Raw genomic sequence first — 13,423 nt, 5'->3', positions numbered from 1 at the left:
TGGGTATCCTAAATAATACACAGAGTATAATTTCTTTAATGGCTAGAATCAGTAGATGGTTCTGATGGCACGAAGTGACAGAAGGAATCCATGAATAACATGCCTTGCAGTAGGTGGGAAAGAGGAGTATTGTGGAATTGATGGAATAAGGGTGACTATAGTTTTATTTCTGAAATAATTTTTTACATAAGATCTGAGATGTGTTAAAACTAATTTCTTTTAATAATGTCCACTGGATAAAGTCAAACCTTAACCGATATAAATAAATGTACTTTCAAGGTCAACAGTACCACTGCACTTAGTCTCATAGGTCAGGGTTTAGCCCTTATATGTTGTATTTGATGAGCTGTATTTTTAAACAGTGCCTAAGTGGGTAATCAGCAGGAAAGCCAAGCAGGCACAATTTGCAAAACCATGTTTTGCAAAGTCGTACAGAAATGTAACGTTGAGCTGTAAAAGCACCGTTATTTTCCTTGTCTGCTTCTACTGGATTCTAAGCCTTGGGGCCTGGGCTCATTCTGCTTGATTTGAAGGAGGCAATCCAAACACCTAATTAAAAACTCAGAGCCAGCACCCACGCTCTGCTAGCAGGCAGCAGATTCAAATCTTCGCTTTGCCCTCTTCAGTTCCAGTGCCCAGAGTGCCCCTGGAGAGTCGTGGAAGCAGTCACTCAATAGAAGTGTCCTCAAACATTGATTGGCAGAAAAGATGCATGAAATTCTTACAGAAATCTCTGGAGAATACTTTTATAGGTTTTTGCTTGCTGCAGGGAACAGTAGGTATGAAAACCATCAGAAAGCTAATGATTCCTAAATCTACTATCTTTTAGATTAGAAGTTGAAGAAGAATCAGATAACCTTATCAAATTGCAAAAAGATCTCAGGGAAGTAGAATGTCTTTCTACAGCACTTTTATCTGAATAAATAGTAAGCAAAGAATACTCCTTTTGAAGATATGACATAGGAACTTTTATTGATGTAAATAATTGAAGCATCAGTTTTAAGTTTTGTCAAGAAATGCTACCTTTAATATTGATACATGTAAATAATAGGCATGACATTCATCAATCTGATCAGTTATTTTCCAACAGAATGATTTTTAATGGAATAGAATAATTTCAAGGAAATGCATTGTCCCATGAACATTTTGAAGGGGGAATTATTATGTTCTGAATTAATTATATCTATGTTGGTGAGTGGTAAATAATCAGTATTTCTTTTAGAAACTGTAAAAAAATCCAACTGAATGGTATTTCAGAATTCCTCCTCAGGTAGACATTCTGTATGAGACTCATGTCTCCCAGCACTCAGAAAGGCTGTATGATTTATAGATACTCAATTAGTAGAAAACCTGTGGAGATCAATGAAATTAGAAATCCTTAAGTGGAATCTCAAGGGAATTTGGTAAAGTTTTTGGGAATAAATTTTTGATAAAGTTTTTGTTCTCTTTTACAAGCAAGGAGATAAAATAATTCTCATCTTCAATTTAACTCTGGCTTTTAACAGCTCATTTCTAGGAGGTTCTGTGTGTGGCACATGCATTGACAAATGTCCAGTGCTCTATTAAAAATCTTAACAAATTGATATTTGTATAGCCAGCTACTGAATCTGAGTAGTAAAAGGACCCATGAGGTGCAGTTGTCTATGGCTGGGTCACGCTCAGTCCTCATGGAATTAAGTATCAGAATTATTATTTGAATTTATTTAAAAACAAGCGATAGAACACAGAATAGTGACGGAAGCACTGCACCGTTAACGTACTCTGTGAATTGGTGAAAAATTGTTCTGCTAATAACACTTGGGTCTAAACTTCCTTTTAACCCTTTTAGCCTTAGAAAGCTCCTGAGGTAATCTTGCATTCTGAACAAACTGCAAAACATTTCTCTAAATGGCTTCCATTTTGTGTCACATATCCTGAAATAATCTAAAAATACTTTTGTCACTTTTTTGGGCAGTTATTAATGTCAATATCAAGCCCCCTCAAAGATCCTCAGTACTCTGCGTCCTATCTAGTTTTTCTAATGTCCTGTGCTAATGTTGCTGTCTGACCTTTACAGGAGTAGACAGGTGGGAAAATACATGTATCCTGTCAGCTCCCTAATGACTTCCTAACCTGAATAGACTCTTCTGTGCCAGCTGTGCCACCCAAAATTCCCTCTTTTACACTGAACTGATTTGCATTTAAAGAAGTTTTAGTGAGACTACCTGACAGGTAGGTGAAACACTGTATAAAATTATAGGGGTTTTTTTGTTACAGGTAGTGTTCAGAATTCAGTATTTCTCCAGAATTTTTACATGTGATTTCCAAGTTTCTTTTGTAAACTGGCATCAAATGCTATGCAGCTGAAGGAGTCCTGTTTAATTAATCCCTGGATCAGGTTCTAAGGTTTCTTTATAGCTCTGTGCTCTCACGTCCCTAATTCAGTCTAAAAAAATTTAATTAAACATTTGAGCCTTGAAGGACTTTTCTTCCATGAATATAAATGCTTCAGAACCTATGGCCTCCACAGAGTCCTGTGCCACAATTTCATCATGAGATGTATGGAAAAGGCCTTCTGTTTCTTTCGCGGTGTGGAGTCTAAAAGTGTTACTTGATAATTTTATCATCATTTAGCGTTTAATCATTAAATCTTGGGTGACAAGAAAAAGTGAATTTGCTAAGCACTTTTAGCACAACATTTAAGATTCTCATCTCCCACCTATTTAGTTTCTCTGTGTATAAAAATCATTGTAAAAATATTTGTCACCTTCCCCTATGGCTTTTCTGGCCTGATAGTGCTTTTTTCTTTGCAGTGAAGTGCCCAGAACTGCTGTTGGTATCAAAATTGGGAACGGTACATTTTCGTTGTAATTCCTGATGTTCCCTTTGGCTTTCTATCCACTGTTGAAGTTTAAAAAAGCATTTTTAGAGGACTGTGTACAATGAGTTTGAGTTGTGTTTCCAGACATAATTTGGAGCACCAGTATGCGTATGTAAAATTAGAGTTGTTTTTCTCTGCGCACATAATTTGCTTGCATCAGCATTTAATCTCATCTTCCATTTTATTGTCCAGTCATTCAGCATCATGCAAGCCTTCTGCTCATTGTCAGAGTTCAATTTGCATGAAGGGTAATTTCATATCACTGGCAAACATTACAAGAAAGTTTTAATCTTTCTTTAAAATTTGACTTTTGTCTGTTGTGTAAATATAGATTTGAGCTAATCCTACACAACAGTGGAATGTCATGTATACAAATAAGCAAATAAATGATATAATGAGATGGCAAAAGTGGGATTTTTTATTACTATTTTCTACTGAAACTTATCACATCCTTTTATTGTCCATTTGCCCTGTTGAAACTTACTGTTTTCAAATTGTGGTTTGAAGGACATTTTTATCAGGTGTTTTTCCAAGAGGTCGATTATGGAGATGTTATTCCAAATATTTGCAGAATTTATGTTTGAGATGAAGTGATTTAAGACATACTTTAAATAAAATGAGTGTTAATAAAATAATAATGTTACTGAAAAAGTGAAATTGATCCAGAAGAATGGCCCTTTATTGTCATTTTCCCCCTTCATATTTGCAAAGGTAAGAGGTGTTACAGGGTAAAGAAACAAGCTGAAAATTTTACCTGTCTCTATTTCAGAATATTATCAATACGTGTTTGAATGCAGAAATTATTAATGAAAGTACATGGACTGCTTTTGGTAATTAGTTTATAATAATCTGATTTCTATAATACTTACATATAACAGTGCAGCACAATATCAAGCCTTGTGAGCCTCCCTGCTTAGACAGTGCTGTAAATCTTCCTGATCCTGTGAGTTTTCCATTATTTCAAATAATCTCAAATTTCAGAATTTCGAATAAATATTCTAACAGGATGAGTCCAACTCTAAGGAGCTCAGGGTATGCTAATTTGATTAAAGTAATAACTGTTTTCTAATTCTATCCTATTATTTCTAATTTCTTACCCTATTTCAAAAAGAAAGAAATTCAGTGCTAAGTTGAAATTCCTTTTATTCAATCAGAGATTCAGCTGCTTTGCCAGAGATGGTTTGCTACTGAGTTCTTCAAATGGATCCTGGGTTTTAGCAGTCCATGAACCAAGGTCCATGTAAGTCAGTGAAAAGAAAACCTCTTGACTTTAGTGAGCTCTACTTCAGGGTTGTGTGAGAAGTGTGGATATTACTAGTGGGAATGAGAGTTTGGACTTACTGAACTATACCAATGTACAGAGGTTAAATTTCACTCTATTCTTTCTTCACATTTTGGGAAGCCCATAAATTTACCAAAAAATGTCGAACTAGCCGCATGTATATTAGCAGTGTGTACTTTTTTCATTACTCTTAAAATAAGAAACCCAATAAAACATAGTGTGGAGGGCTTGCTCAGAAGCTCACTGGATCTGATGAAAAGCGTACTTTTCACACTTTGGAAAGCGAAAACACCAGACATGAGATCAGAGGCTTAGTGATTATCAAAGGAAGAGCACAGACTGAATGACAAGGTGGAATAGCTGTGTTGGTACAAAGTAGACACTAGTGGCTTGGCTTTTAGAATTCTGCTATGCTAGAAGTGAAAAACAGATTAGATAATAAAGGTCTGCAAAATTTCTGCCAGTCTGTGCACTCCAGTGCACGTCAGCATTTTGAAAGGATGATATTTCATTGCACTGTGCAGAGGCTGAAAGTCATCTGAATATGAAAAACGTCTCTAAGGTTCTGTATCATCTCAAACCTTTCCTCAGTCTTGACATGACATTTATTGTGTGCAGGCCTAGCATCCTGGTCCAGTATCAAAGCTATTTTGCATGGATTAAACATGGCTCCAAGTGTTTTGCTAGACTTAGAATAAAGCATCTCATAAAGTATATTTTTAACCTTGGAGCAGCCAGGAGCTTTTCTTCATGAAGGAGCACAGCCCCAGTGTTCTTGCTGACATGGGAATCCTACAGGTAAGATTTGTGTAACCCTGCACAGAACAGTTAAATTGGCACTGCATCAAGGTATGCCCCAGCCAATGGGCTGGTGTAGTACAGGTGAATAATATGAAATTTATTATGAACATGAGTTTGTTTCATGTTTATGAAAACATGAACAGGAAGTAGTGTTTCCTTGAAGCACAGAAGTACAGACAGATCTGTGACCTAAAATGATTCTGCATGGCAGCACTTTGAAGTCACTGTTGTTTTTCTGTTACCTTAAGCAGACAACATATAGTATTTATGTTTTATTTTCCTCTAACATTGCAGAGTATAGATGCAGTGTAATCTTCCAATTAACCCCAGGCTTTGTATATGATGCACTGTGTGCTGATACGTATGCAATTTTAAAATGAAACAACTTAGTTGCTCTTTATTTTTATTTTATCATTTACCTACAGAAAAATTTTACCAAAGCAAAATTATACACTGTAACATTGCAGGAGAGGGAGGGAAGGGAATAAAAAAGCAAAAATAATCCAACAAACCAACCAGAGGGCAGAATGCTGTTTACCATTTAGCAGATAAATGCAAACAATTCTTCTTAACTTCAGGTCATTTGGGTCTTTTGTTTAGAATTCAGTCTAAATCTACACTGCAACAAAATAAAAATGCATTCTTCAAGACTGGTTCATTTCCTCTGGTGTAGGTAGCTTGTCAAGTGCTCCCATCTCTGCAAAATAGGGGGAAAAAAAGTAATTAACACATGTGTAACTATGCATATTTATCTTAGCAATTGAGTAATGAAATCCAGTTTCAGTAATACAAATTATTTTAATACTTTTCTCAACTATAAGAGGCAAATCTTTGAACTTTTCGTATTTTAATTTATAAAGTACTGGGTTTTTTTCTTTTGAACGTCAAAAATATCTTCCTGATATAATTTCAACATTTTAGAAACAGCAGTGACAGAACAATCAAATTATATTAATTTTATTATGTCAATTGATATTGCTGGATCCCAGCATCTCAAAAAGACTTAATATTATCTAATTACAGCTGCCATCCTGCATGTTGCTCTTTATGAGAAGCACTTAAAGTTGGAGGGAATAATTTCCAAGAGAAAGAGCTGAAGGCCACTTTTAGTTATCACCAAGGTACTTTTTAGCAGTAAAAATACTGCCTTTTCTTGCAGATTAAAATGTGTGTCTAATCTGAATAACTATTCCCTGAATCTGAACCCCATGAGTGGGATTTTTCCGCCTTCCCCCAGCAAGGAACATACCTAAACCAATGAATTCAATGTAGTAAGGTTTCATTTATGTAAAAGTATTAAAGGATTTCTATCATGAAAAAAATACGGTTTTCACCTGCTAGATCTACAGTTCTGGTTTGTGTAAGAGTTTGTACTAAGCCTTTCCAATAACTATTGTTAAGAGATAACATGTGATAACATTCTGTGTCAGTTGCAACCTGAGAATACAAGAACTATTTCTGTGTAAAGCCAGACCTGGAGATCCATTCTTTTGTTTTTCACAAGAACATGGTAATTACACCACCTTTTCTGGACAAAAACAACTGTTTGTCATCACAGTCCTAAGAAGGGAGCCTTTTTTGCTCCTTTGTTCCAGGGAAGAAGTAATCTGTAGTTCTGTGAGATGCATTTTGTTTTCTTGTCTGATTTGGCAGCTTTTAGCCTACTCAGAGAGTGTGTGCTTGAGCTTAACTTCACACCCTTTTTGTTGTGTCCAAATACTGATTTTGCCTCCTAGGCTCACACAGCAGAGTAAAGGAGTGTTCTGGGCTCTTTCTTCACAGTGGCACAACAAAGAAACTACACTTTGTCCACAGTAAATATATATGCTAATAATCTACTTTAAGTATATATTTGAATTATTTCACGCCCTTAAGACTAGCTATAAAGAGGTTTTGTTTTCAAATGCAAATTCAATTCAATAAACATTGAATTATTTTCCTTGGGTGGATACAAATAATTCAGAAAACAATGAGTAAAAAGCATCCCAGGTATGCAGAAAATGAACAGATCTGTTGAAAGTCTCTTTTAATAACAAAGTTAAAACACAAATGAACACACAGTTCTACAGCATACACTTACTACAAAATTGCTCACAATTTGTTGTATACAAATGCAAGAATATAGAAGTTACTGATTTATTGAATTGTCTACTTTCTGAGACAGAAAAATCCTCAAACATTTGCAGTACAACAACTTCTTCCTACCTGTTGTTTTCTTTGCAGCTATACATTATGGCTTTATACATTTTGTAGACAATTTTAGAAGAGCTGAAGAGGTTTTTAAAAGCTAAAAACCATGTTTGTTTGTGGTTTTTTAAAGCAAAACTAGTGAAAACTCAGAAGCAGACAAATTTCTTCTTCACTGAATTCCATAGTAAAGTTACCATTCTTAGAGAACCAGCTGTAAGCTCAGTATTACAACTCCTGTCACAACTGTGAGGCTGTACAGGGTTTTTACTTAAGAGCATTCTGAGCTGCTTGCCAACATTCAGCTTAGTGTTGTTGCAATTTTATCATGCAACTTTATTGTAGAATACATGCAAAAAGGGAGATGTACTTCTTTTGTCAGTAACAAGTGATGGAATGGGATCAGAACTCTGCTACATCCGATCTCCACTGAGGTGCAATTTTGCAGGATCCACCTGCACTCTGTGTGTGTGATCCCAAAGGTGCTGTTCAAAGTCTTGCACACTCAAATCTGCAGCAGATGTGTACATTAAGGGATAGTCTTGTCTCCTCAGTAAATTTCATACCAGAAACTGTGAAATATTAGAAGGTATTCACTAACCTTTAAGATGCAAGTAAGTCAAAAATTCAATTACTGTGCGCACAATGTTTTCATCAGCCACGGGTCTTCCAAGATTCCCTGTAAAACAAGCTGGGTGTTACTGAGAGTTAACATGGCTCGAAGATACATCATGTGAGATATTGTGGCTAAGTTTATGAGTACTCTGGGGAGGGAAAAAAAACCCCAAACTATCTGAAATTCCTTTTTCCTTAAAATCCTTGATGAAAAACCTCATTTCATGGAAGAGTGAAGCCCATATAAGGTAGGTAACTGCAATTCTCAGAATCAAAATCACCCAGCTTTGTATGCCATTGATGCATAGCAGCTGCTATGGTAATGGTATTGTGGTCTTTGGGTATTATATTAAGGTAATGGTTGTGGTCTTTGGGCCTTATGAGATCTGTTGCAGAAGAGAGTTATCCTCTGTTCCCAACTCTCTCCCTTGTGTCCACCTGAGCCTGCAGGGATAGGCTAAATTTTAAATTTAGCCAACAAAATCATCAACTTTACAGAACAGTTAAAAGCTCTTCATATAGCTTTTCAAATGATATAGAAGTGATTTGTAACCCAAAAGCTAGGCCTGGGTGTTTTTCTAAAAGTCCAGAAAGATTATGTTTTTACATAGGAATCGAATCCAATATACTTGTCTTTGATCTTGTGAAAATAGCTTTTTGATGCTATTTTAATGGCCTAATGGGTGCTTGTTATTGTACTTTTGAGAAGGATGCTTTCTGCATCTGTTAATGGGACGAAAAAAAGGAATTAGCAGGAGGTTGGAGGAAGACACCTTGATGTTTTTAGGAGGATGGAGAACTGCTCTCTATTAAGAACAAATGGTAAGTAATTTCCCCAAGATTTTTAGTTCTCTGCACACAGACGTGGGTACCAGAAGGAACAGTCCATTATTACATCACTGAAAACCTTATCAGATGGGTCAGAAGACAGACTGAGCTCTGCAGCACAAATTAAAAACATTGATGAGGGTTGTAAGGGACACAAAGGTTTCTGGTACATGGAGAATAAGCATTTAAGAATGCATTTAATATACCTGCACCTAAAAATCTTGTCTTCCAGTCTTTGAGCTGACACAAAGATGTTACTATTATTTGCATTAGTAATACTCTTTTATTTGAATTTTTCCTTAACTTTTATTCCCACCTAGCCTGTTACAGATTTTTGTTAGTATTGTCTTAGTCACTTTCCTACCCAGAATTTATTATCTATGTGATATTTATTGGATAAATAATTTTCCTCAGTGACTTGGGAATATTGTACTCTGCTATTGACCTTAATTCTGCACAGTCAATAACTTGCAGATTTCAGTAAAGAAATCATTATGATCTTGTGATTTGAATATTTGACTAATTATTTTCATAGATGGTTGTAGTTGTGGTTTGTTTTTTTTTTTTTCCTGGCCCTAGTGTTCAGTCCCTAATCAGCTTACAAATTTTTCTAGGTTATCTGGAGAGCTTATGAATTTTGCAGCATTCCTTCAAGGAGAGCACAGTCCTTTGCATGAACTCTTACATTAATAAAATAATATGTGCATATATTGCCATTTTAAGGTGGTTTTGCAAATAATCAGGAAAATCCTTAATTTTCAATTAAAATAAGATTCTGATTAACTTATGCATTTTATATATATATGTATTTAAATCTCCTTTGGGTAGGAACTCTGTAATAAACTTCAGCTTCAAAGAAACTTTTGGTAAGGGAAGAGAATGAAGTTCATAGCAGAGGCAGCTGTATAATTTTGAAGTCTCATCCTGACAAGTTTGGTTGGGTTTGCCTGCAATTGTAGAGGCACAACAGTACCCAGCAAGAGAGTTCCATAAATCTGTAAGTTCATATTCCTGTGACAGACCTGGTACATGCACAAATGGCAATGTTGCAATGTGCTCTCTACTGCTGGATTACAAATCCCTTACTTTCACATTGTCTCTGAATGGCCAAATACTGTTTTTACATCGGTATTTGAAAAAGCAGGGTTGGGGTTTTTTTCCTTAGAAACCAACAAACAAAACCAAAGCAGAGCACCAAAAAAATACCACACACAAAACCCCACTGTATAACTATGTACCAGACCTGAACTGACAGGCTTTCAGAGAGTGTCACCAACTAGGAAAGGTATTCATGTTTCTCTTCTCTTTACAAAGCACGTATGTATGAGATTGTAATTAAGCACATTTCCTTTATTTATGAACTCATTTAGTGTTAACTGCATTTGTGCTGTTCTGGGTGTATTTAAAATAGGCTCCAAAACCTTTGTTTTGCCCCCATTAGTGCAGTGGTCACTTTTATCAGCCTAAGGATGAGATTCATCCCAGTTCACTTTAGATGTCTGCAGCAGGTTTAGTTTCATCCTCAGGAGTTAAAATGGGTTTTTCTCAAAATTTCTGCATTTTATCCTGAAATAAGTGTTCAAGATAAAGCCTAAAAATTGTCAGCTTCTTTTCATAAAGGGAGTCTAGACATATGTTTTAGAGGCCCAGCTTTGGATGACAAATCCAGAACAAGGCTGCTCCCTTTTCATTACCACTTATTAAATTCTGATGGATGCAACACCAAAACAGGTTGACTTCAGTTGTGATCAGGTTTTCAATCTTTTAATGAAGATAATCCACCTTGCTTAATCATAGGAAATACTGAGACTCTGTATTTTCTATAGCCTTCATTAGTGAAAGATGCCTATATGCACCCTCTTTTTTGCCAAAAAACAATTAACTCTGGAGTGGCTGGAGTGACATTTGAAACACTTATTTGCACATATGAAAAGAGAAAAAAAATCAAAGTTTTTTTAAAGCAATATGATCTATTACACATTTAAAGAAACAAAACTATGATACATTTTCCTAAGCACTTAGATGTTGTAATCTGTGACCATACAAAGATCACACCATATGGCCAAATGTCTTTTTTTTTTCCTTTCATATGTTTATTAGGATTTCTGCTGAAATGCAGAAATAGTTTTGTATCCAGGTAATCAGTTAATTCAATAGTAATTAAATTATTAAACATATAAAATAAATCAAAAAGGCTGGTTTTCAGATTTTCATTACCTGCTTTAATATCCTCATCAGGTGGTATTTCACGTTTACCAGTGAAACCATGCTTGTCATTAAAAGATCTGTGGTTATCTACTGCATCTGATAAATAAATTAAAAATCAGAGGAGTTAATTGACTTAGCAACAACCTTTCCTTGCTTTTCATGGATTTGAATGAAAAGATCATGATGGCCAGTTTTGATGTACAAAATTACAAGGAAGTTAACGTGTCATTAAATACAGTAACCTTTCTTCTAAATTTGTGCTTATGATTTGTCTCAATTACAGACCCAGTCCTGTGCTACAAACTTGCTGAAGCTATTACTGGATTTAGAAGCTGTAAAGAAAAACTGTAAGTGTATATCTGCATGTACACTGGGAAGCTGTTCTTACTACTCTTTCCTCTGTCTTTAAGAGAATGCTGCTGGTGAGTTTGCTTAAAAGAAAACTGCAGATCATTTACGTGAATAACCTTCAGAAACTATCTTACATGCCCCTGGTGCCTCTTCTCTCCCCCTTGCAATGGGCATTTCCTTTATCAGTAAAAGCTGATTAATACGACCTGCAACAAAGGATGATTCCTATTATCCAGTCTTAGATATAAGATACAAGTCTTTGACAAGCAAATTTCCCTACTGTACTTTTCCCAATTTGCTTAGATCTGCTTTGGGCAAATATACTTCCAGACATTTACAGAACCAGTTAATACATTTAAGATGCATTAAACTTCTTTTTTTTTTTTAAGTATCCTTATTGCTAACTAAAAGAATGAAAAGTGTCAAGAGTAAGCATCTGTAGTATTTGTCTGTGTGTTACTGAGACTGAAAATATAGAAACTTTGGTAATGAATGTTACCACATTCACGAGAATGAATAGTAAAAAGAAAAATATTTGAAACAGCTTAGTACTGCATTACTTTTCTTACAACCTGCATTTGTTATCTCCACTGTAAGCCAGTGCTCCTGTATTTTGAACACCTTATATATTTATTTTTCACATAGTGATCTGTCAACAGTCTTGAGTTTGCAAGTTACTGTTTTGATTTATTTTGCTTCAATTAAAAAGAATGTAGTATAATAAAGTCGTGAAACATTTTGTAAAAAGATTTAAAGGTGAAATCTGAAATACAGGGAGAAGTGCCAAATGCCACATTTTGTCATTCTGCCCTTGACATCTAAGATGCTATAAGATTTTTTAAAACTTCTGGTGGTGACGTATTTGTCATATGACAATTACAGTTCAGAAGCACAAAATGTGAGCAGATGAGTTTGTGGACATAAGGCCTCCCATAACACTTCTTTAGAAAAGAACAGCTGTTGTCTAAGATAACTCAGTTCTATGATAGCCATGTAGCAAACATCTAAACAAGTGTTTTCCCAAATGAATTTCTTCAGTCTTGCAGGTTTAGACAAAATTGCTATACTCAGAGAAAATAACACAGTTTCTGCATTTTGAAGTAATGAAAAAAAAAAAAGTGCCTCACTTACGTGGCCCAAGGAGGTAACCAGCACTATTCAAAGTCCAACCCCTTTTGTCTTTTGCCTTACAGAAAAAAAAAAATGCAAGTATGTTATTGCACAACCTACACTCAAAAGGACATTCTCTTAGCAGAAAGAGTCTTCTGAAGGCTCAAAATCCAGAAAAAATATTTTAAAAATAAAACAAATAATACTGAAGCAAATATTCATGGTGAGCTCTCACCCTCTCCCTAAATCTATAGTGCTGCTATTGACATCCCTGTGATTTGAAGGTTTCACACCTCGCAAGTGATGACTGCACATCACACTTGGGAGGCAGAAATTTCGACTTTATACTTAGAGTTTATATTACCACCTGATAGCCACCTTAGCAAACAATAATGCTTCTTTTTATTGCTTGGATTTACCTGACAGCCTCTTCATAAAAGAAGTCCATATGTACATCATCTTTCTGAGGGAGGTGGGACACCCATTCAATTTTGGTCTATCAACTAGACATTCTTAGTCATAGTATTTGCTATAAGGGATTTTAGTATTTAAAATCTCCAAATTCTTAGCTGGGAAAAAAAGAGCAAACTGTTTATAGCCCGAAATGGTTTTGAGTGCTGCACCTTTTGCAATCCCTATACCTCAGAGCAGTGTGGATCCCCGGGAGGTTCCCGGTTCCTTGCCAGCTGAGACACGGATACTTACTGAGAAAACCAGCCCGAGTGTTTCCGAGAGGGTGGCACAAAGGATTAAAGACAGAAACAGGAAAGCGGTGCACCTCTGCATCTGGAAAGAAACCGCAGCGGGGTAAATGCTTTGCGTGCCCCGGGGCACGGGCGGCTGGGTGGGCAGTGGGGGCGAACCTACTCCCCAGGGCGGCTGCCAGGGCTCGGCTGCCAGGGCTCGGCAGCCCCATTCCCGCTGGGAGCAGGGCCGGGAGGGGGTACCTTGAGCTGGGGCGGTCAGTCCCTCGCAGTGCTCCCGTGGCGTGGCGGGGGCCGGTCCGGGCTGGTCCCACGGCGAGCTCTCACTGCATGGCCGCGGCCGCGCCGCGCTCCCGCCGCGCTTTATGGGCAGCGGAGCGGCCGTGCCGCCGGAGCCGAGAGCCGAGAGCCGAGAGCCGCCCACCGCCTGCCCCCTCCCCCGGGCCATTTCCCCTCGCCACCCGCCGCTTTAGGAAG

General features: G+C 36.8%; 1 protein-coding gene across 1 annotated transcript; it reads right to left on the bottom strand.

Annotated features, from left to right (window-relative positions):
* Nucleotides 1-5,587: 5,587 nt before the first annotated feature.
* GAL (galanin and GMAP prepropeptide) lies at nt 5,588-13,028 on the bottom strand (the record flags this gene model as incomplete). The annotated part of the gene is made up of 5 exons (XM_082283383.1): nt 5,588-5,640; nt 7,732-7,809; nt 10,791-10,877; nt 12,264-12,318; nt 12,948-13,028. 5 exons carry the CDS (start codon nt 13,026-13,028, stop codon nt 5,588-5,590), a joined length of 354 nt encoding a protein of 117 aa, XP_082139509.1.
* Between the last annotated feature and the right edge of the window lie 395 nt (nt 13,029-13,423).

Source organism: Coloeus monedula (assembly GCF_965178545.1).
Source record: "Coloeus monedula genome assembly, chromosome: 6".
NCBI classification, from domain to species: Eukaryota; Metazoa; Chordata; class Aves; order Passeriformes; family Corvidae; genus Coloeus; species Coloeus monedula.
The sequence above is the reverse complement of the archived record's forward strand: the minus strand, read 5'-3'. Positions and strand labels throughout refer to the sequence as shown.